Raw genomic sequence first — 21817 nt, forward strand, 5'->3', positions numbered from 1 at the left:
GCTCAGAACCACTGGCAAAGCTCAACTCCGAATAAAACATGGTAATTGTTAGTGTCAGTTCTGCAGGCCAAATCGTGAATGCAGGCATGTTCAGGGACACTGAAGGACTAATTGGTTAATTTGTCTTAACAGATAAGAATATTGAGGACACCGTAAAACAAAAATGGAAGAAACGTCAGTGTTCTTTGCTCTCAAACAAAGAATTACATTGATTTAGAAGTTAAATATTGATCTAGACATGCAGGTGTTAGGAAACAAAGGAAGCTTCTTTCATTAAACTAACAATATGAAGCAATTTCCCAAGTAGTTCCAGTGCAGCACTCCTATAATAGAACTGATAAATCAGGGTACACTTTCATCAGAATCTCATCTTTAATAGTCATGTCAGCCTGTGAATCCTCCTGGATAATCCTTGAGTGCTTAAGATTGTCCAAGTTATCTCTGTTTCCAACAGGTCACTAGCCAGACTCAGTAGGATAAAAATGTGGCTTCCGCCTTTTAGTCCTTTTAGTTCATTTTGCAGCTTCTCCTCCTCTCGACCTTTTACAAGTCCCTCATGGCCATCAGTCTAATTAGGTCTCCCATGGGAAGTGATGAACTCCAATCTTAAGCCAACACACCAAAGAACTTCAGTTTATACGTCCTTTATGGCAGCTGAAAGGTCAGAGTTTGCTGACTTAATTATAAAGCTTTGAGGTAAACTACCAGCCTTTAGTTCAATATAGTTCCATTTTTTCCCATTTAGTAAAAATACTGCCACATTTGCACCACCTACCCAAGAAGTCTGACTGAGTTGCTGTGTTTCCTGCAGGAGGAGGCAGCACTGGGCAAGCTGGGGTGCCTTAAGAGAGTGTATGCTGCCCTCCAAGTTTAACCAGAATACATTTTACCCCCAACACTTTTTGGATTAGGTGTACTACTAGTGCTCTCTTCCACTTCTTCTTAGTAAGATGAGGCTTTGCACGGAGGGAGAAAGGAGATGGCCCTTTGCATTCTGTGGTCTTTATGCTTTGTGCAAACCCACACTGGAACAAGGCAGAGCACTGCCCTTCTCCTGTGAGGTCCTCAGACCACCACTAGGCTTTGGCTAACAATGCTTCCATACTCCTCCTGTTTTTACAGGAGGTAGATGCACTCTCTATAAAAAGTGAATTTTCTACTCAAAGTTATTTGGGACTATTCACTTCAACACTCTCTTTGGTAATGGTTTTACCTTTTATATTCTTGTTTTCACAAGTTTTTATTCATTTTTTGTTGGCACTTATTCTCCCATCGAGAGGATTTTGACCATAACTATGCTTCCAGTTCCAAGCAGTTATGCATGGGGAAAGGTAACTCTCACTCCTCCAAACGAAGGGCTAATCTGATGAATCACAGCTGACCAGTAAATCTGAAACACAAACAATGACCTCCACAAAACATTTGTTTGTACTTATGTCCTCAAAGCTGAAAACTTTAACTACTGTCCAACTCAAAACACACCTATGAAAACTGCAATCTGCAAACAGGAGAAAAAAAATGCTACAACAATTTCAAATTGTTCCCTCTGCTCATTTCATAAATAAATGAGAATAAAAATGCTGTTTCCCACAGTGGATAAGGCAGGAAGTAGGAAACAGGCCAAAATTTCCTGAGATGGTCTGTAGAAACTGCATACTCCAACAGAATTTGAGAACAAAATGGTCAAAGTTGGTTTTGCCAAAGCGGTAACTCAGAATGTATTTACTACATTACTGCAACAACTGATTTTTATTGAAACAAAGGGCCTTACCTATGCCTGGAAATTTTGACTCCTTACAGAAGAAATATTTTATAGCATGCTTCCTGCTAGACCAAAAATGTGTTGACATTCCTATTCCTTAAAAAAGTGTGCACTTCACACAACAGGCCTTCCAATAGCAGCCAGAGCCAGTCTTAAAATATGACAGGGCATTACATCATAGCTCCCAGAACAACTCTGTGACCCACAACTTAAAGAAAAGGGGTTGCTTTTTCATTGCAGATGTTGTGCTTTTGGGGCTCCCTATATGACCCCAAACTCAGCTGCAGTTGCCACCCAAACATATCTTAGTCAAAGCCATGGGATTTTTGTTCTTTGGATGTCTCCTAGAAATCTCCCCCTCTCCTTCCCCAGCTTTGAGAACATCTGGTATGAGTGTCACAGCTCCAAAATTTTGGGATGGTGCTTTCAGGGCCTGAAAGTTTGGCACAGCCCTACAGGTCTCTTGGTCTACAGATTTTACTGTCTAGAAGAGGATGCCTTCAGATCTTTGTGCTATGTCTTCATAGTTGACCATCTTGTCAGCTATGTTCATAGCACTACTGTCCCAAATAGTGGCATTACCCACACAGAATAATAAAACCACAGTAAATTCACAGATTAGAAGTTTCTCTTCATGCTTTCTTATGAGAAGTGCGGTAATAACAGGATATTCAACTGATCACTCCAAATACTGAAGGATCTACTTGTACCAATATGTCTGAGCCTCCCTCCAGGGGCTAGGTAGGATCAAGGGTATCAGAAATAACTATTGCGCCAAAAGAAATAGTACTCATGATGCTCAGTAAATTCCCATTGGGCAGACTGGAGCAAAATATACAGTAGGTAGTGTGCAAAAAAGTCTTCTTTGACCTATTCCATGTGTTTCTAGCAGAACCCAAAATAATAGGCTTATTCCTCTTCATGATCTGTCTCTCCCCAGCACCACAGCCTTGCTCAGAGTCTTAGATGGCTGCCATACAAGTAAGGAGTAGTTTCACCATATTTAGCACCCTCATCCTGTCTGCCCACCCAGGACTGACCAGGAGGTCAATCTGCCTTGTCCACTGTGAAATTATTTCTGCTGTAATAATTAGTATGGTTGAGAGTAGAAATGCTAATGTAAGTATTCACACAGAAGAGTGCTGCTCCCTTTCAGCCAAGCTGCTCAGATGGGGCCCCATAGCAGCAGGGAGCTTGGACTTCTAAGCAAGAAGTTTGGGATTTGCTCCATAACAAACAAGACAAGATTCTTCAAAAATTTGAAACTCTCAGCTCTTGAGCCAAACATACCTCATGCCATTTATTCTCACAGCTAGCTTCAGAGAAATATTATGATAGAAAATCTTCCAAGTCTGCAGAGTTGGGCTGTTAGCCAAGCTGAGTGAAATTTCAAAAAGCAGCTTCTCTTCCATAGTGTCAGTTCAGAAATACATCTGCAGTGGGCGAGGGCAGATTTGCCCCTCACTGGAATTATTCTGGACTCAGCGAGGTCCCAGAGTCCTGCATGTACATAACATATGTAGTGGTTATCTGCCTCCACACAATTAACTTTGGTGCTCCCACTGTTTTCATAGATTTCAAGATTGTGAGTACATGATATGCCTATAGCAGGGTTTAAATTAGGAATAAAGAGAGAGGAGAACTGGAACATGTCCATAATCATTCAATACTTCAACCTTTACAGGTTCTGGAGAAACATCCTGACCACACAAATAACCTTGATAGCTTTAGCAACTGTGGCAAATAACTACACATAGGATTATGCTTGGCAGCACTACTCAGACAATATGGTAGGGGGCCATGTTTCCACATGGATAAACTCTTGCACTAGATCTTTAATGAGCAGGTGTAGAAATGTCTTCATCATCATGGTGCTGTCTTTTTCTGTCTCTTCTATCCAACAGTGCCTCACCATGGGTATCTGTTTCAGGCTAGCTGCATCGCAAAGGAGATTTCTGTTCCCTGCTTCGGTTTGCTTATAACAGCCTCCAAGACAGATGCAGAGACAAGGAATGACTGGCTGTTTTTTCAGTCTCAGATATTGGCTCAGTAGAAAATGGTTCATCATTAGCCTGAGCACTCTTTAACTCATTTGCTAAAAGGAATGTGGCTGTATCCCCCCTTTCTGGTATCATTCATTACAGCGGGCAAACAACCTCAGCAAAAACCTCACTCTTCTTTCAGCCTTAGCCCAGTTTACTGGGGATAAATCATTACATACAAAAGCACTCAGTCCTATGGTGGATATAATTTAAGGGATGAATATTCAGTTTCACACATTGTTAAACCTTCCCCCCACCCACACCCCACAAAAGCTGTGGAATTATTTTTGCGTTTTAGTTTCCTTGTGTCAGTTTTCCAACATCAGATTTTTTTTTTTTTAAGTTTTTGCTTGGGTTAAAAATGTTTTCCTACCATAAATCTTGTGTCAGCCTCAAGTATACCAACTATTTTTCACTTTCTGTTTTGAGCCTCCATCATGAAGTTTGCTTATGGAACATTGTGATGGATTGTGATTTACAGCTAGGAAGCCTAAAACAGATCCTAATCGAAGTGCAATAGACTATGACTCTTGAAAAGGAGGGAATTGAGGGACATCAACATTATTTAGTTAAGGCTGCTTCAAGCTTCGTTTGTACCAAGAAGCACAACTTTGTGAGCCTACCAGAAAAATGGTCCCTCTACAAAGTTCAAATGTCACTCTCCTTTTAAAAGAGCATGTAAGTGAAAACTGATTATCACCAAATGGCCATTAACAGGGCAGAATTTAGAGAACTAAGAGCTGGACAGATCATTTTAGGAAAGACTAGTGGAGCTAAATGTTGCATGTAGAACTTAGCTAACTTAGCTAAACATTTACTGAAGGGAACATAACAATCTACAATCTACAGAGGAAATATTTACTGAAGAAATAAGAGGATTAGCTCATGCAGATAGATATACATAAATAGAAAGATGAGCCTGGTGGAAGACAGACTCTCTTTTCAGCATGAATTGAGATTTCAATATTTGTTTTAATTTGTGATGGCACTTCTTCAGTTTTAAATGCTTTATTTCAGATTGCTCTTAATATTCAAAACAGGAAATGAGGAGTTGTCCCAAAAGACAGATTGAAACATGTCATCACAAAAATGTTGAAACTAGCCATTAGCTTGGTCTGAATCCTTACCCTTTCTCCTATGAGAACATTTTAGCTCAAGCAGCCTGATTTTCCCATGTTATGGTGCCTGCCTTTTCTGACAGACTTTATGTTAAATAGTCACACAAAAATAATGAAGAGAAGTCAGCCGCGTTTTGCATTTCCTGGCCAATGCATATGCAGTCAAGTCTCTTCTTAAGGAGACATTCTTAAAGGAAATTACAGCAATATAATTGTACAATGGACAAGACTCTAAAACCTGACCCATGTTGCTCTGATGAAGACGTGCTAGATAAGAAGAGCATGCAAAGTTATCTTTAACTTCCCCAGTTTGAGAAAAGCAAAAAAAAAAAAAAATGCTACTGACTTATAGTCCCTAAAATCTCAAGCAAATGAAGGGCTGCTCAGGAAATTTTTCTCCCCATATCTCGACGTTGTGATGTGATATTTTATCATAATGTCATTTGTGGCAGCATCAGATAGGCTGAAGAAATGATACCATCAAGTCTACGCTTGTTTTTCTGCCATAGCTAGCATGGAGTTATGTGACCTAGGAAGTTTCAGTGCTTGGGGAACTTAAGGATCAAAGTTGCATGGTAATTGAGGGAACTGAGAAAGATCTAAGCATCAAATATAGCAACAAACATCCACAAGCCTAAAGAAGCCTCTCTAACGAGCATCTTGCTCTGTTCAACTTTCATGTTCTGAAAGCTTTTTGAGGGAATGATATGAAGAAGACAGACAGCAGAAAGTCAGAACAAAATTGCCTGCATAACCCCATTTTATTTAATGCTAATTTTATGAAGCACTTACTAAAAGCACCTATTAAAACCAGCCAAAAGGGTTTGAGCCACCTGTCACAACTTTATTGTCACAACTGAGTTTTCCGTGATTCATTCTTGTGCAGGAAAATCAAGCTTACAGCTTTCAAACAAAGAAAACCAAAGCAGAACCAATACATTTTCCTTTAGAAGCAATGTATGTTTGAATATTCCCTTAGGGTAGAGCTCAGTGCCTCAAAGAGAAATGCTCAGATATTTATTTCAGATAGGCAGGGTTTTCTATAGTTGCCATTGATAAAATCCCTTTGAACTGAAACATCTGACCAGAATTATGAATTGCTGCCTAAAATATTTGCATCACATGAGTAAGTGATAGTTAAGTTATAGATCTTGAAATGCAAACATTGCTTTCAGCCTCCTTATAAAATGCTTGTTTGATTTTAGGGTATGTAGACCTCAAATTTTTAAGCTGCAATAATTTATTTCAGATGTTTAGGCCTTCACTATGTGTAGAAGAGGAAACACCAGAAAAACAAATGGAGTAGTTAGTAAGTTGTGAATTATATTTGAACAAGAAGAAACGAACCCTTAGAGAAAATCAACTGTGAAAATGAACTCTCATATTTTAGTCATATATTGATTTTGGTCTCAGATCTCTTTTCTGTTGCAGGAATCAAATGGAAATCCATGCTGTGTCCTTGCTCCCATGACTGCCAGAATTCAGGTTGCCCTAGAGATATAATGCCATGTTTGCAGGAGGGGAAGAGAGACCTCAGCCCTGCTGTCCTCCAGGGACCATGCTCCAGAAATTCTTCTGTGGGCCTCTTTTGACCCCTGAGAGCTCATAGACAAAGAGAGCCAGCCAAGCATTTGTAATGCGAGATGCTACTGTAAATTAAATGATTACTAATGAAAGATCAGAGGGATCACTTAAAAAAGCTAGCTTCCTGTTTCTCTGCATGCCTTTGGGAAATCCATAATCATGCTTTTTAGCAGCACAGCCACAGGCACTGTGTATTAAAAGCAAGCAGAGAAGCAAACTCTCTTAGTCTTATAAAAAGGTGTGGCACTGAATAAATATTATCAACATCCTGGATACAAGAATATACCCAATTAGGACAGTTCTTAAATCTATATACATTTCTATCTGAATCATTCATCTGGAAAGATGGGATAGTGACTACTGGAAATGGAAAGTAGAACAAGTTAGCCTTACAAGCAGGGCTTGCTATCAGTCTTTAGAGGTATGTAAATCCCTCAGCAGGTCAATACATTATTTCCTCTGTTACATATAGGATTTACTGGTCCCATCAGTGCACTGTCCTATTATATTGTTGCACAAGAGGCTGGAGTTCAGGGAGGGCTTTGGTACTTTGATGAAAAGCTTCACACACATGACATCAAGGGGAGTAGCACACCGAACCCACTCTGAGCCTCAGGACAAGTATGTGTAGTTTGTCTCCCTCTTTGCATCACCCAGCAGCAAATTAAGCATGGAGTGGAAATGAGGACAGCAGTGAGGGAACCCAGGAATATTGACTTCTTTGCTGTGTAGCCTGGAAACTTAAGAGCTCTTGCAGAAATCTGTAAAATGGGAATGGGTTGAAGGATACTGATAAAGATCCTGTGCTGAGGACAAAAAGTTTTACATGGCTGAAAAAAAAAAAAAGGCACATGCATACAAAAGCAAGCAACAGTGGTGCTGGTCTGTGCAGAATGGCAACTGTTTCCTCCAACAACACAAGTTTTGTTAGGGCAATTGTGAGTGGTGCTGGACAGAAAAAGCAATGCACAGGAGATAAACATGAGGAAAATAAGACTGAAAGCAAAGACAAACACTCTGCAGACTTGGTTACTGCTGGGGAAAGGAAACACCTTCTTGTAATTGAATGCTTGCAATTTGGGAGGAATGATACACTTTCTGTGTGTTGAGACGCGTCCAGATGTTTTACTGAAGGTCTGTGCCCACAGCTTCTGAGTTTGCAGCTGCTCAGAAATGCAGACATCAACCACAGAACTCAGGCTAATAACAACTGTCCAGCCCCCAGTCTGTTTCCTCAGGTTGTCAGTAGGGAAAGACTAGCAGTCACCAATGGACCAAACCTTTACAAATACATTAAAAACATTTTTCATCTCACCCCCTTAATATTTTTCACCTGTGCAATACCTGTAGCAGTAAGTGCCACAGTTTGGATGAACATTTCACTAATTATCTCAGGCTTTAATCTATGCCTCTGAAGTTGCACACTGCTTCCCCAAGCACTGGAACCAGAAGTCTGTGTTGGAGCTGCCCTGTTTTACTGCAATAGTGAATAAAGCTTTTCTCAGATGTGTTTTGGTACGCTACATTCAATTATATAAATGTAAATAAAGAGACCTGTATTCAGAATTTACAATAGTAACAAATGTTAACTGCACAGTGATAGTTATCAAAAGCAAAACTCAATGTGATCAGGTCTTGTAGTTGCCTCAGGGCATACCACTATCATAATTTATATTGTTATTTAATAAAAATATAGGGCAAATGCATCTTATAAGTTTACAGGCAAGGTTAATAAATGGGATCTGATCATTAGGTAGGTACAGCTGAAAAATTTATGAAGCATTTAAGAGCTTCCCTAGAGGTGGTGAATCAGGGCTGGTCTGCTCTGCTTGGCTCCTTCAGTGAATGAAAAATGAATAAATAGGATTGTGAAACAGCCTTGTCTCCTTTTTATCATGCCCTTTTTCTAAACTTTTTTTTTTTTTTTAATATGAGAATTAAAATGCCTTGTAGAGAGGAATTCTGAAAGAAAGTCTGTATGATATACAGCCTAGCCTGTTTAGGGACTGAACATTATTATTATTTTCTCATTGGTCCTGGAGTTCTCTACCACAGTAATCCATGTACAAAAGGCTGCTTCCTGTCTTGACAGCTTTACAGTCTAGGTAATTCATTATAAAAGAAATAATGAACAACGATTGTGGTAACAATTGTCTTCTAAATGTAAAGCCTTAGGTGTTTCTGCCCATTCTGACATGCTGTCCAGCTTGCACAGTGCTACCACAACCTGTAAGAGGTATTTTTCTAAACAGAAAGTCACTGCTGTCATTCTTGAGCAGGCATGAACAAATCAGGGCTTACAATCAGTACCATGTTACTGTGACTTAACATACTGTTGAGCATTTGAATTGTAGTAGCATGGCTGCAAGGTCTTTCTACTTGCTGCAAAGTTAAATGCATTAGTTTAAAACCATCCTTGAGGTGAGATGGGCTAACAGCAGGCACATGGGCAGCTAAGGTCACAGAGGTGATCCAAGGACTGGGAAGCCTGCCATATGAGGAAAGGCTTAGAGAATTGGGTTCGTTCAGCCTTGACAAAATAACACTCAGGGGAGACCTAATCACCATGTTCCAGTATTTAAAGGGTGGCTACAAAGAAGATGAAGACACCCTTTTTACAAGGAGTCATACAGAAAAGACAAAGGGCAGTGGGCACAAGTTACTCCCAGGGAGATTCTGGTTGGACACAAGAGGAAAATTTTTCACAATAACAACAACCAGCCATTAGAATATTCTCACCCAGGAAGTGGCACTTCCCCAAAGCTGGACAATTTTAAGATTCAGCAGGAAAGGATGCTGTGACATCTTGTCTAGACTGTGCTTTTGCCAAGATAGGTTGAACCAGATGATCCTTCAGGTCTCTTCAAACCTGGCATTCTGTGGTTCTATGATGCTTTAGCTGTCAAGCAGTCCTTGCAAAACTGAGTAACTCAGCTACTTTTGATGGCATGCTCTTAATCAACAAGGGAAGAGGGCTAAGCAAATAGCACTGACGGATGAGCTTTGGCAGAACTTCAGGTGCAGGGACTGAAGATTATGTGGGGCTACTGCCCCCACAGCAGAAACAGCAGAAAAAGACACCTTACTCACTTCACTGTTACATCCATCAGTGCTCATAAAGTGGTTCACACTTAGATACCAACCAGTGCAAAGGGACAGAATTAAAAGATGAAGGTAGGCTGTTAGTTTTTTTTTTTCACCTACTGAAGCAAGATAATTCTGTCAATGTCCATACAATTTTATTATCCTATATTTGGAATAAGTCAGTAATATGCATCATACATATACATACCACATACACCATCAAGTAGTGTGCAGTAATGTGGCTTGGCGGCATTAAGTTGAGGAGTGTGAGTGTTGCCCCTCCTGGAGCGTGAACCTCCAGTTTGAACCCAGCTATGAACATCACCACAGTGATACAAAAGAAACTGAGAACTATGAAAGCAACAACGAGGTTTTTAAGTGGTAACTGAAAATGTAAGAATTTTTACTGTCAAGGACTGCAGTGCTACAGCAGAAGAGGAATCATATTTCTAAAGGAGAGTTGAAAGAAGTTTTGTTTTGGCAGGTGGTTACAGTCAGAAGGTAACATACTCGGAACCAGGCTCTCTTCTGGGGAAATACCATTCACAGGTAAAAGTTATTTAAAATGTCTGTTCTCTTAGAGGACAAGGAAAGATACAATTTGGTCAGCTCTAAATTACAGCCCAACAAGATGAAAAATAGATTATGCTTCAAGCATTGATGCCAGAATAACTCGGCAGATGTTGATACAGGCAAAAGTAGTAGCATATGCTGTGCAGCGCTTTTCAAAATGGGTGGTTTGAAAACCTCTACGTGCAGTGCAGCCAGGGCTTGAAGTGCAGCGTGAGCCAGCACTGACCCCTAGTGGACATAGAAGTCTAGAACTGAGCAAGATCGTTGAATTCAAAATAGAAAATACGTCATGCGGACAGTTATCCCAAGGCTTGTGCTTGGCAACCTTGCAAGTTACAGTTAGCATTGGTTTACTGTTAGGAATCTCTCACTGTCTATGTATGAGGAACTATCACATCTACTGTAACATCCAGAGGAAATTTTTTTGTGGTCAAAAGAAAACAGTGCACACTTAGAATTTGCTTAGTAAAACAGGCAGAATCATAGAATGGTTTGGGTTGGAAGGAATCTTAAAGATCATCCAGTTCCAACCCCTCTACCATGGGAAGGGACACCTTCCACTAGACCAGGTAGCTCAAAGCACCATCCAACCTGGCCTTGAACACTGCCAGGGATGAAGTCCTTCAGGCTGAGTTCAAGCAACACCAGGGTAATTTCTTATGATGGGACATTTTTATCAATTTAGTAACTCCAAAGCTGTAGCATTACAGCAGTATGAAGCTTTGCCTTAGCTTTTCAGCTCCCAGAAAACAGCTGCTTGGTCAGGAAAATTAACTGAAGTTAAATCCACTCCCCTTTTTAGATATTAAATAACTTGGCATTGTTAAAACTGTCTCGATAGACTTTAGCAGAGCACCAATAGTTTAAATGAAAAAATCCTAAGGAAACATGAACATACATGCCGTATAATAGTAAGAGTCTTAGTCCTAGTTTTTCTACAATCAAAAAATACAAAATAGTAGGGGTTAATTTTTTTCAATATCTCCCCCTCCCCCAGTATCTCCTTGCTTCTCACTTTCAAGTTATTTTCCGTAGGAAAAATAATATAAGTGTTTTGGATGTCTTCTTTAAACTAATCCAAAGGAAAAAAAAAACACACACACCCCCCCCAAACAAACAAACAAACAAACAAAACAAAACAAGCCCAGGCACATAATTCCATAATAATCTTCTGCTGAAACTACTGAAGTTGGGTATTCTCTAACAGTTAATGTGCAATATAGGCTTCCCTTCCTGTATCAGTAATGTTATGCTTCTTTCAGTATGTCATAGTTCTGTCACTTTTTTCAGGCTCTCACCTGAAAGCTAGTGAAGACTGGGTTTTTGTGCTTCCACCACACAAGTCAGTGAGATTTCTGGGGAATATTTGGTCAAGGAGGCTCAAAAAAATTGGAACTTGCATCTGGCCTTGCAGAAGAGCTTTGCCCTTGTTTCCTTTGCACCCTGTCTCAGACAAGAATTATTGCCCCCACACCTCAGACATTTATTCTTGCCTTAGAATGGCAGGGAAGAGAAGAAGCAGGAGAATTTTAAGACCCATTATTCCTCATTGCAGGTCTGGGAAAGGAAAAAAGAAGAACTATGAGAAGAGAGAGATGCCAGACAATGCACCAGACTTTTCTAAATACTATTCAAGAGTTACCATCTCAGTCTTTGATTGATATGAAGCCAATCTGTGTCCCAAAGTTAGTCCCATCACGAAAGTGAGAGTAAAATTTATCAGGGTGGCATGCAGTACAGAAAGTGATATTTTGGTTCTGGTCTGTGACAGAATCATCTTGGATGTTCTCAGGAGGAATCCCACCCCTCTCAAGAAGAACCCTTGACGGAAGAAAGACAAACAGAAAATATTTTTTGTACATTGTCACATTCCTTAAGACACTGTCATTCAGACAGCACTTCAAGTACCAATTGAACAAACTGTGCTAATATTGTGATTGGCCTTTCATTTTTTTTTTTTTGTATTTTTTCCACTATTAGACTAGAATAATTGATTTTCTTCAGCCAATAAAACACATTAATTCAGATATTTGTCTATAATCCATAAACTAACAGTAAAAAAGCAAAATAATGGTTGAAAACCAGCAAAAGAGAGCAGATACCATTCATTCACAAGTATCATTTGTTGATCTGCAAAATACTAGGGAGTACTTTAAGATGGTGAGGACCCTCACCATAATAGTGCTGGATAATACAACATCAAAATAGTTATTGATAACTAATGTGGAATTAGTCTTTGTTCATGCAGTAGGCTTACCGTGTTGCTCTTCTAATATCAATATAAGGATTTGCAGAGTCAAATTGTCTCACACACTTTGGATCAATTCTGTGGAATTCTGTCGCTGACTCGTGAGGAAGTTTATAGCAGCAAGGTCCTACAGACGGGCCCAGCACCACAAGGATATCTTTCAAGATACAGCCATATGCAGATACCATAGCATTTACTGTGGCCATAGAAACTCCTAACAATGTGCCTTTCCATCCTGTGAGAAATGAGAGGTTGAGGAAAAAATTGTATAAATTGTCTCTTTAATTTTATAGTATTGAAAATATATGCTATTATTAAAGGTAGAAACCAATAGATGTCTTTGCATCTGAAATAAATATATCTAACAACAAATAATTATTTTTTAAAAAACTACAACACATTAACTGCTGATATAATTTAGTGGAGACGGAAACTAGAGAGAAGAATTTAGATTAGGATTCCAGAATTCCATTTTCCCAGTGTCCTGGTTTGGGCTATTAGAAAGTAATTTACAGTTCTTCTGTGCTTGAAACATTTTAATGGGAATATGACAACAGAAATATGTTACAGTCAGAAGCTTATTCTTATGGTGATAGGGTGAAAATGGTTTTAGTGTTATTTTAGAGAAAAAAACCCAAGAGGCTTAAGCTAGAGATAGTTTGGCATAGACAGAAGACAGCCCAGCTTTGCACTATGGTACTGTTTGGGATAGAAGAAAGCCCAGCTTTGAGTTCTGGTATCTCAGTTTGATTCCCAGGAAGCTTTGCATTGCACAGGGAGTGTGTCATAACGAAGGATAGCATATGCTAATTACTTTTCCTCTGCTTTTCCACATCCAAAGTGGCCTTATACCTAATTGTCTTTGATTTGTATACATAGCAACGTGTTCAAGTTAAACATGAACTGAGGTGGGGTTGGAAAGGCAGGAAAGGACTTAAGATAATTGGAAGCCTGGCAAGGACTGTAATGTGGGAATGGAGGCCAAAACTTGAGAGATGCAAGACAGGAATTCAGGCTAGATGTGGGAGGTATGCTTGGAGAAGGCCATGGTGTGGGCTGGGGAAACAATGTAGTGTGTCAGGGACTAGGCAAATGAAGAGGCAGCAGAGAAAGGAGCAACTACAGACTACAGTATTTAACAATAATGAGGTTTGAACACTTGCAAAGTAAAACTTAAAACTTTCAAGAGCAGATAAAATTCTTTTCATCCCTTCTCCCCATTAAAAACTACAAAAGCCCCTCTCCTCCCAGACACAGGCCACAATCCAGTCCTCTCACCTTTTCTAACCTAAGCTTGCTAGGCAACAGGTGGGACACACCCCCCACCCCCACCCCCCCCCGGCTTTACTGAAGTCAAAGTTTTGATCATCTAATGATGATGGCTCACAAGTTTGAATTTAATTTGGCTGATTTACTGAATGCATGAAGAATTGTATGAATTAGGTGGTATTCACAAATTCTAGGCAGAGATGAAGCTTCCTGCCATATCAAGGGGTGTACTGGCATCAAAGCTGAGGAGAAACTCTCAGCTGTGCAGTCTCCTTCACCTTATAAATACAGACTCTTTTTATGAAATGAAATAGCCCCAACAGGAAAATCTCCCCATAGGATATGTGTTCTCGCCCAACAGCTGGGACATCTTCTGAAATCAGACATAGCCCCAGGTTGTGCTAACCATCTTTGCTTTAGTTATACTCTCATTAGGTTTTACAGACAAGAATTTATTCTGATCCAAAATGATTATTGGGGGCATTTGCTTTAGAGCCATTTTTTATGTAGGAAGTAAGATAGGTCACAAAGAAAATTAGTTGGTTTTGGCTACTGCACCAGAAAAATAAATGTATAAATATATAAAAAATAATTATTACAGTTATAAAATACTTTAAAAATGCATAGCTTGGGAAACAAACTATTGTCAAGTCTAATCTTGTTTTGGCAGGGTCCAGGTTTAGCAGGTCAGGGTCTACACTGCTATGTGATCTTGTATTTATTCGTTCTCACTCAGTGCTCCTTTCACTGCTGATTTGTATTCCTTAGTCCATAACTCCCTTTCTTCCAGTGGTCTCCCAGTTATTTTGATCTCTGTGATTTAAAATTCCTACCAGAATGAGCAGCACCGCAGGCTTTTCTGACAGGATCAGCGAAGAGCACAGGTATGCAATCAGCACCTGGAGCTGCTATTGTAACACCTTTCTGATTCGTAACTATTCCATCATAGCTGTCAGGTTCGGTCTTTCCCATAACGCACACAGCATTAGCATGATCAACCTGTCAAGGCAAAACCAGAACATGGATAGTGATATGTCAGCAAAAAGACCCACTCTGCAGTTCTGACTAATGCAAAGATTTTTCTTTGGCATGAGACATTTCTGCACCAACAGATTATGTGTGGAAATCAAGCACTCCTTTGTTCAAATGTCATGCAGCTCTATATAGGAGCGATACATTTTTCTTTCAAGAGAAAAACTGCTCTGATCATTTATCTGATTTTTCTAGTCTGTGGTAAGATAAATGTTAGAATGTACTTGGAAGAAACAGTGCTGCTTCTCCATATAGTGCCAAATGGCTGATGTTTGGATGGCTATTCCCACAGAAACTGCCAGCGTAGATATTTTAGTTGTCCTGCTTCTCACGAGTTCTTGCTGACAAAGATAAGAATAATGCCTACAGTTTCAGCCAGTGATACATGAAGGAAGATATGATCTATTTACAGAAATCCATTGTTTGATAAGATACCTTGACTCTGTGAAAAGTCTCTGGGTTAAATCCTGCAGCATTAGCTAGCCGGCGAAGATTTTCTTTAACAACAACTTGTGGGTCCCTCCGCTTGGAACTGCTGAAGAGATTGCAGGAGCTTAGAGTTGGTATGTAGGAGATCCCACCTGCCCTTGTGGTAAATCCATGTAGGAAGATATCATCTGGCAAGGGAAAAAGGACAACAAAAAATTACTTTCAACACAAGACCACTCTAGATATGGGTTTATACTGAACAGACCTGAAATCAGCCAGTTGAGCATTGCATTACGTTGTATTTAGGTATGGCATTTAAATTTAAGGATTCTAAGTTTCCTTTTTGCTCATAACCATAATCCTCTGAGCCCAGATTAGAGGGGTTTGAGCAAGAAGGAATCCTGGCAGATTTAGCCTGACTTTTTGCAGAGTTGTAGTGCAAAACCCTAGAGAAGGGGTAACTCACTAAGGAAAATGAGAGATTTTTTAAAAAATGTTCTAAGGTGGAATCTCCCAACTTTTTTGGCAAATGAAGTACTAGTCCTCAAGACTTCACAGAATCTCAAGCTTCTTTCTAAGGCACAGTAAAACCAGCAAGAATTTCTAGTATTATTGAAAAATCCTGTTTTTACCATGTGGATTATTTAGTGTGGCTTCATGTACCAAACGCAAACCCTGATGTGCAGAGTGATGGCGAGGTGGGGATTTGTGTGTCCAATTTGAACACAGAATATAGTCCCACAACTGGTATTTTTGCTATCTTAACAGCTGACAAGTGACATAACTAGAGTTAAGATTAAAAATCTCTTACGTAGTATGATCCTTTCAAAGTCACAGTGAAAACCTTGAAGCACAATGAAGGCAGAGACGCTTTTAGGTAACTCATGTTCCTTTCATGCTCTGGATGATTTCAGACATATTTCTGGGGAAAGACAGTTCCAAATTTTTGCAGTAGCAAACCTCAGCTTTCCCCTGATTACTCTAAAGTATGAGACCTGAAAATCACACCACTTCAGAGACATACTGCAGTAAAAAGTCATACCATGGCAGGGACACTGAGACACCAGTCTGATTAACAAAGCATGCTTGAGGCTGCAGACCAGGAGAAACTCATGTCCAGCCTTTCCAGAAGATGATGGCAGCTCTCTAAAGTGTCTAATTCTCACACAGAAGGAAGGAGATTTTACTGTCTGTAGTAACGCTCTCACTAAACCTGAACCTCTCTTTCCTCTGATCATGCCCCAGGCCTTGCCAGTCTTCTGCTGTATCTCTATTGACACTTCCCCCTCTTACAGGCAAGATATACTATTACAACATCACCTACAGTTATCTGCTGCCTGAAGACAATTCCAAATCTTACCCATTTTGCAATTCCCTTGAAGAAGTATGCTTGGAAACTAGGCTCTCTAGAATCTGTTAACTGGGATCCACTTTACCTGGGATGAGAGAAGATCTGAGAATGGTGAGCTCCCCTTTGAGGCTCGGCAGGCTTTCCAAGTACATCTGAATCTCGCTTTGGATGAGTGCCATGTCCTGTATAGGAAGTGTTTGACTTTCACTCTGAGTTTTAGCTATCTTCAGGTTTTCGCAATCATACGCCATCTGTAAATCCTCAAATTCAAACTGGTAGACTGCTGTAAAAAGATGATCTATATATATTCTCATTAAGTCTTTTCTTAAGGTAGGTAGAATAACTTTAATAATGCTTAGGTTTTTTTCATCCAGGCTTTGTTTGATGGTGTACAAAGCAGCAGCTGTATTCGGGGCTTGTACCATCTCCAGTCTTTTCTTCAGACTCTGAAAACCACTCAGAGCTGGAAGCAAGGACTCTTTTGCACCATCCCATTCACTTCCTTGCCTCTGGCAACACATGACATAAACAAATGGAGCAGGGATGGAAGAACATTTCTCAATAGTTTCCACTGTGTTACATAGCAGTTCTTGGATGTTGTTCTGCAAGTTGGCTGGTAGGCTGAACAGATCTACCAGTACTGCTTCCACCATACTGCAGAATACTTTAAGATTCTCACAACTGTCAAGTAGTCAGTAACAAAACATGAAAAACAAAGAAAAAGGCAAGACATCATCATTAGTCCAACCCAGAATTATGTTATTAAGGCAAATCATTCAGTGATACTGTATAGAGAAGATAGCACAGCAGTAATTACTGTCTTAGGATTTCCTCACTGCATCAAAAGAAAGTGCAGCAAGAGAAAAGTAGCGGAAATGGGAATTACTATGTATGTATTAAGGTATTTAGATATTTCCCTTCCGCCCTTCCTAATTCAGGCTTTTTCCAGGTCTGGGATGATACATAATATTAGATTTATTGAAACAATTAATCCACATTAGCCTAATGGGTCTTCTTGACCTCTGACTGTTGGGCCCTCCTCAAGTTCCCATGAGAGGAACCATATACAGAGGTCCCTCAGCTTGCTGGGACTAGAGAAGCTTCTGTAACAATTTTTTTGGAGGCATTTTACACACTTATGGCTGAGGTGGAGCCTATGTCTGCTACCCCTCCTGGTAACAGGGGCTGTGGGCTGTGAGTGAAAGGACATCTTTCCCACAGGGCTTGACAAGACTCTTTTAACTTCCCCCTTTTCTGATATCAAAAGTATTGACTTGCTAATTTCTGACTTCTGTGTGGTGCGGCATATGATTGGTATAGTTTTTTTCAACATGCAAACATGAAGTCAGCACAGGTTACTGAAACTTTACTCACTAATGCAAGAAGTATACATAACTACATGAAAATAATATAACATGCATACATTGAATATTACATACACTATATATAATATGCATATATAATATGCATGATATATGCCTAATATGCATATATAATGAAAATAATATAATGTGCTCAACTTCCTGCCTCAGTATTTTCATTACGCTAGCTGCACTCTCTATTCCAAAATCAAGACATGTTAAGCTTATCCAAAATAATTCCATAGTTCAGGGCTTTTCTTGTGGCCCATAGTGTAATTCCAGTTTTGGTGGAACTTTTTCTCTTTTCTGAACTTTGTTGATCCAAGCCCAGCTAGGCCTGCCTGTGGAAACTCATCCATCTCTTCCTCTCTCTGTCACTATGAGAGCCTATTTTACATATACTTTCACAAGTGTTTTATAATATTTTCTCCAATAATTTTTCAGTTTCCAGTGCAAGCCTCCAGAGTTCTAGAACAAAAGCCTAGATCTCTCTGCTTTGGGAAGCTTGAACAGAAAACTTGTATTTCATGACTAAGCACAGTGCTTGATCTAGAAGGAATACATGCAGATTTATTACCAGTTGTAAGACCCCATAAATATTTAAGAGTATTTAACACCACAATTTTTTTGTACAGTAGCAAATTGTGCACGAATACTGATTTCTTTGCGGGAAGATTAATATCTTTGCAACAACAAAGGGCTCAAGAATCTTTTAAGCCTTTGAAATCATGCTCTGCTACCAGAGATAACCACACCAGAGAATGCCTGCCTGCATTATGTTCCTGTTCCAAGTCCTCATTTGCCTGTAACTACATACATGGTCTGGCCTCCCACCACTTCATTACCCTGCAAAAGTACTGCTTCTGTGTGTACTTGAGGCCTACTGCTATGGTGGACTTGCTGTCCTTCTTGGCATTTTATGGCTGACAATGGATTCCCAGTTTCTACACTCAAATGAGAGATCAAAGACCTTTCAGGTTTTAATGGATTTTTTATTCAGAGTAGGTTTTACAGAAAACATTCTCTATTTTCTTAATTATTCTTTCCCCTAGACTGGAAGAAAAATATTCCTGAATGATGTTTTGCTTTCTGCAAGTTGAACACTTACAGAGATAAATTAGTGACTATCAAAACAGGTGAACTGAAAGTATCAAAATGTGACAGCAGATAAAAGCATCTGCCAAGGATTTTATGTTTCCTGATTTTGCTCAGAGTACAATTTACATACGGCTGATTGATAATAGATTTTAGAGACAAGAGCTTGCTATGAAAACATTGTCAAAACAGACTCATGTCAAAGACCAGGTTGGATGAGGCCTTGGGTGATATGTTTTAGTGTAAGGTGTCCCTGCCCATGGCAGGGGGGTTGGAACTGGATGATCTTAAGGTCCTTTCCAACCCTAACCTATGATTCTATGATTCTATGACTGTGACTTGGGAAATCAGGGTATTTCCTTCCCTACCCTGACACTCTCTGTGGGAGACCTGTATGAGTATGACATGATCCCTACCTAGGCATAGCTACTAGCCCCAGCAAAGACAGTACAACAGAGGGCTGTAGTAGACAAACAGATTATTCCTCCACTTCAGATATGTCAATAGTGGAAAGGAAGTATATTTCATTGCTGTCCTCATACTTGCCCAGAAAAGTACCACCAAAGAAAGGGTGGAAGGAAAGTGTTTGCAGAGGGAGAGGCAATTGCTTCTGTTATTGAGCTGTGTGTGTATTGCAAAAAGTCCACCGGAGCAATTATTGGGATGTACACAAAGAAACAATGGGACTGATTCACCTTTCAGTTTTGCATCACAGAGTTCTAGTGAGGTCAGTGGTGTCAGAAGTAAAACTGCTTACACTCATAATAAAACTGTTTGACTGCTTTCTAAGTTCCCCAACAAACCACTCCTCAAAGCAGAGGCTTGCCAGGCACAGCAGTGTTTTAGCTTATGAGAAATGCATTCACAGTTATTCAGGTTTAAAGTAACATGCTCTACAGTCCCAGTGTTCCATGGGAAGTCTCACTGCACGTACCCACATCAGAAATGATTATGTGCATTTGCTCATTTCAGTACACAATGCAAAACAAATACTTGCACAAACTTGAAGCCAAGACCACCCATTAGCTGTTTCACTCACTCCCTGAAACTCTGTCAGTACAAATATTTGAAGGGTAAAAAGATTCTCTTGCACAGACATCAAGAAAAAGAAAATAAAAAAAATTATAGTTAATGAGAAGAGAGAAGTGAGGAAGGCAACAATAGTGAAAAGGAGAAAAGCAAAGTGAATATGGAAAAGAAACAATGAAAGAAATAAAACCAGGCTGCAGAGAAGAGACAGCCCAGGACAGAAAAAAGATCCAAAAAGTGACTTTCAAATACCCTGGAAATCTAATTCTAAAATCTTCCCGCTGGTCACAAGACTGCTGGCAATTTCCTGCACCTCTGAATCCTATTGTTACCTTACAGATACTCAGAAGAACAAGAAATAATTCACATCTGCCAGAGACAGATGCCCAGAGAAAGAAAAGAGATCATTAAAGCAGACCAAATGTGCAGGGATAAGAGCACATTTGTAACAAAATTTCAGCAAACACAAAAAAATGGGAGGAAAAAGAAATAAGTAAAAATGTCTTAAACAGGATTAAAATTAAACGTTCAGCCTCTCTTAACTTAGATGTATTTAGGCAAGGTTGAAGAAACAGAACTGGGTACTTACAATGAAAATACTGAAGTACATGCAGTTTTCATAAACAAACTCAAAGTTTACAACACAGGAATTTACTTACGCAGGAGCACAATCCTCTTAAACTCTTGAAAGATCTCATCTGATATAAGCACACACCACCAGCTTTATATATCACACTTCTCACTGTCAGTCTTGATTTGTACAAGATGGAAATTCCTATTCTAGGTAAGATTGTAGTGGGAACCTGTATTTCTGCTTTATGACAAGACCCTCCTTTGCTGCTGTCAGTATCAACAGGAAATAACAGACTGTACTGAAAGGCACCATTATGATTAAGTGCCTGGGCAGTGTTAAACCCGGAAGCATCATTAACCCTGCCATGTAACTCACTGCCGTCATCATACATTCCAATGCATCAGCTTTGCACAATCTCAAACAGATTCAGAAACATACAGCATAGCAAAACAGAGTGAGAACACAAAGAAGTTAAACTTCTGCAGACTGAGTTTCCTTTTCTGAGCTGTAACCGCATGCTCCAGTGCAGAATTTGGCAGTCAGTCAAGAAAAAGCATATTCAGAAGGAAGAATCCTGATAAAGAGGCTACGAGGCCAGTGTTCAGGGACACAGGCCCAAACCAGGGATTCCAGTTCCCCCTGGGAGCAGCCACAAATTCTGCAGGCTTCTGAAAAAAAAGTCTGAATGCTTTGACAGGCCAATGGTCAAAGGGCAAGGGGGGCGGGGGGGTTGAGGGATTTATATGAGGCTTTGTCTAAGAATCCAATGATAATAAGTACATCTTCGCAGCTGTGATAAAATCGTAGTCATGACAGATAAGTATATGACAACTGAAGAAAGGGAGAAGAAAATAAAAGGCGTTGGTTTTTTTTTTTCCATTAACAGAGGATAATACATAAAATGTGATTTTCTGTGAATTGCCGTTCTCCGTCTCCTCTTCCTGCAGCAAACCTACATTTCTGCCAGGTCCAAAACACACCTTGGCACTCCCCCTTCTCCTCCTGCTTTCCCTTCCACCAGTCACTGGGCAGAGGGATGAGAGCTAAATCCTCCTGGCTGCTCCTCGCAAAGGGAAGAGATGTCAGTGTCCTGTCCTTCCCCACACAGGCACCTATTTTGATGAAACTTGCAGAAATCACTTCTTTTTGAGGCTTTCCATGCCACTGTCTAACACGGCTGAAGTAGATCTTTAAAAATTAACAGGGGGACTTGATGAAGAGAGACCAACACAATCATTTTCTTCCCTTCAACCAGGCTAAAGAAGC

The 21817-nt window shown here is 39.8% G+C and overlaps 1 protein-coding gene across 5 annotated transcripts in view; it reads right to left on the reverse strand.

The window, feature by feature from the left end:
- The window catches only part of LACC1 (laccase domain containing 1), a 259421-nt gene extending 241507 nt beyond the window's left edge, over window positions 1-17914 (reverse strand). For 2 of the 5 annotated variants that reach the window (XR_009962533.1, XM_062607396.1), the window contains exons 1-5: window positions 16578-17914; window positions 15148-15329; window positions 14514-14679; window positions 12421-12646; window positions 11806-11984 (exon numbers count right to left, since the gene is read on the reverse strand). Coding sequence is in view for 3 of the 5 variants with exons in the window: in XM_062607396.1 (XP_062463380.1) it covers window positions 11810-11984; window positions 12421-12646; window positions 14514-14679; window positions 15148-15329; window positions 16578-17145 (1317 nt within the window). In the remaining 2 variants the exon portion in view is untranslated. Of the gene's footprint in view, window positions 1-1293; window positions 3263-5656; window positions 7984-11805; window positions 11985-12420; window positions 12647-14513; window positions 14680-15147; window positions 15330-16577 lie in introns of those variants that run through there. The other 3 variants (XR_009962534.1, XM_062607397.1, XM_062607395.1) reach the window with 3 other exon arrangements.
- Between the last annotated feature and the right edge of the window lie 3903 nt (window positions 17915-21817).

The sequence above is a fragment of the Pezoporus occidentalis genome, unplaced genomic scaffold (assembly GCF_034315485.1).
Source record: "Pezoporus occidentalis ecotype Australia unplaced genomic scaffold, CSIRO_AGI_Poc_V1 ctg122, whole genome shotgun sequence".
NCBI classification, from domain to species: Eukaryota; Metazoa; Chordata; class Aves; order Psittaciformes; family Psittacidae; genus Pezoporus; species Pezoporus occidentalis.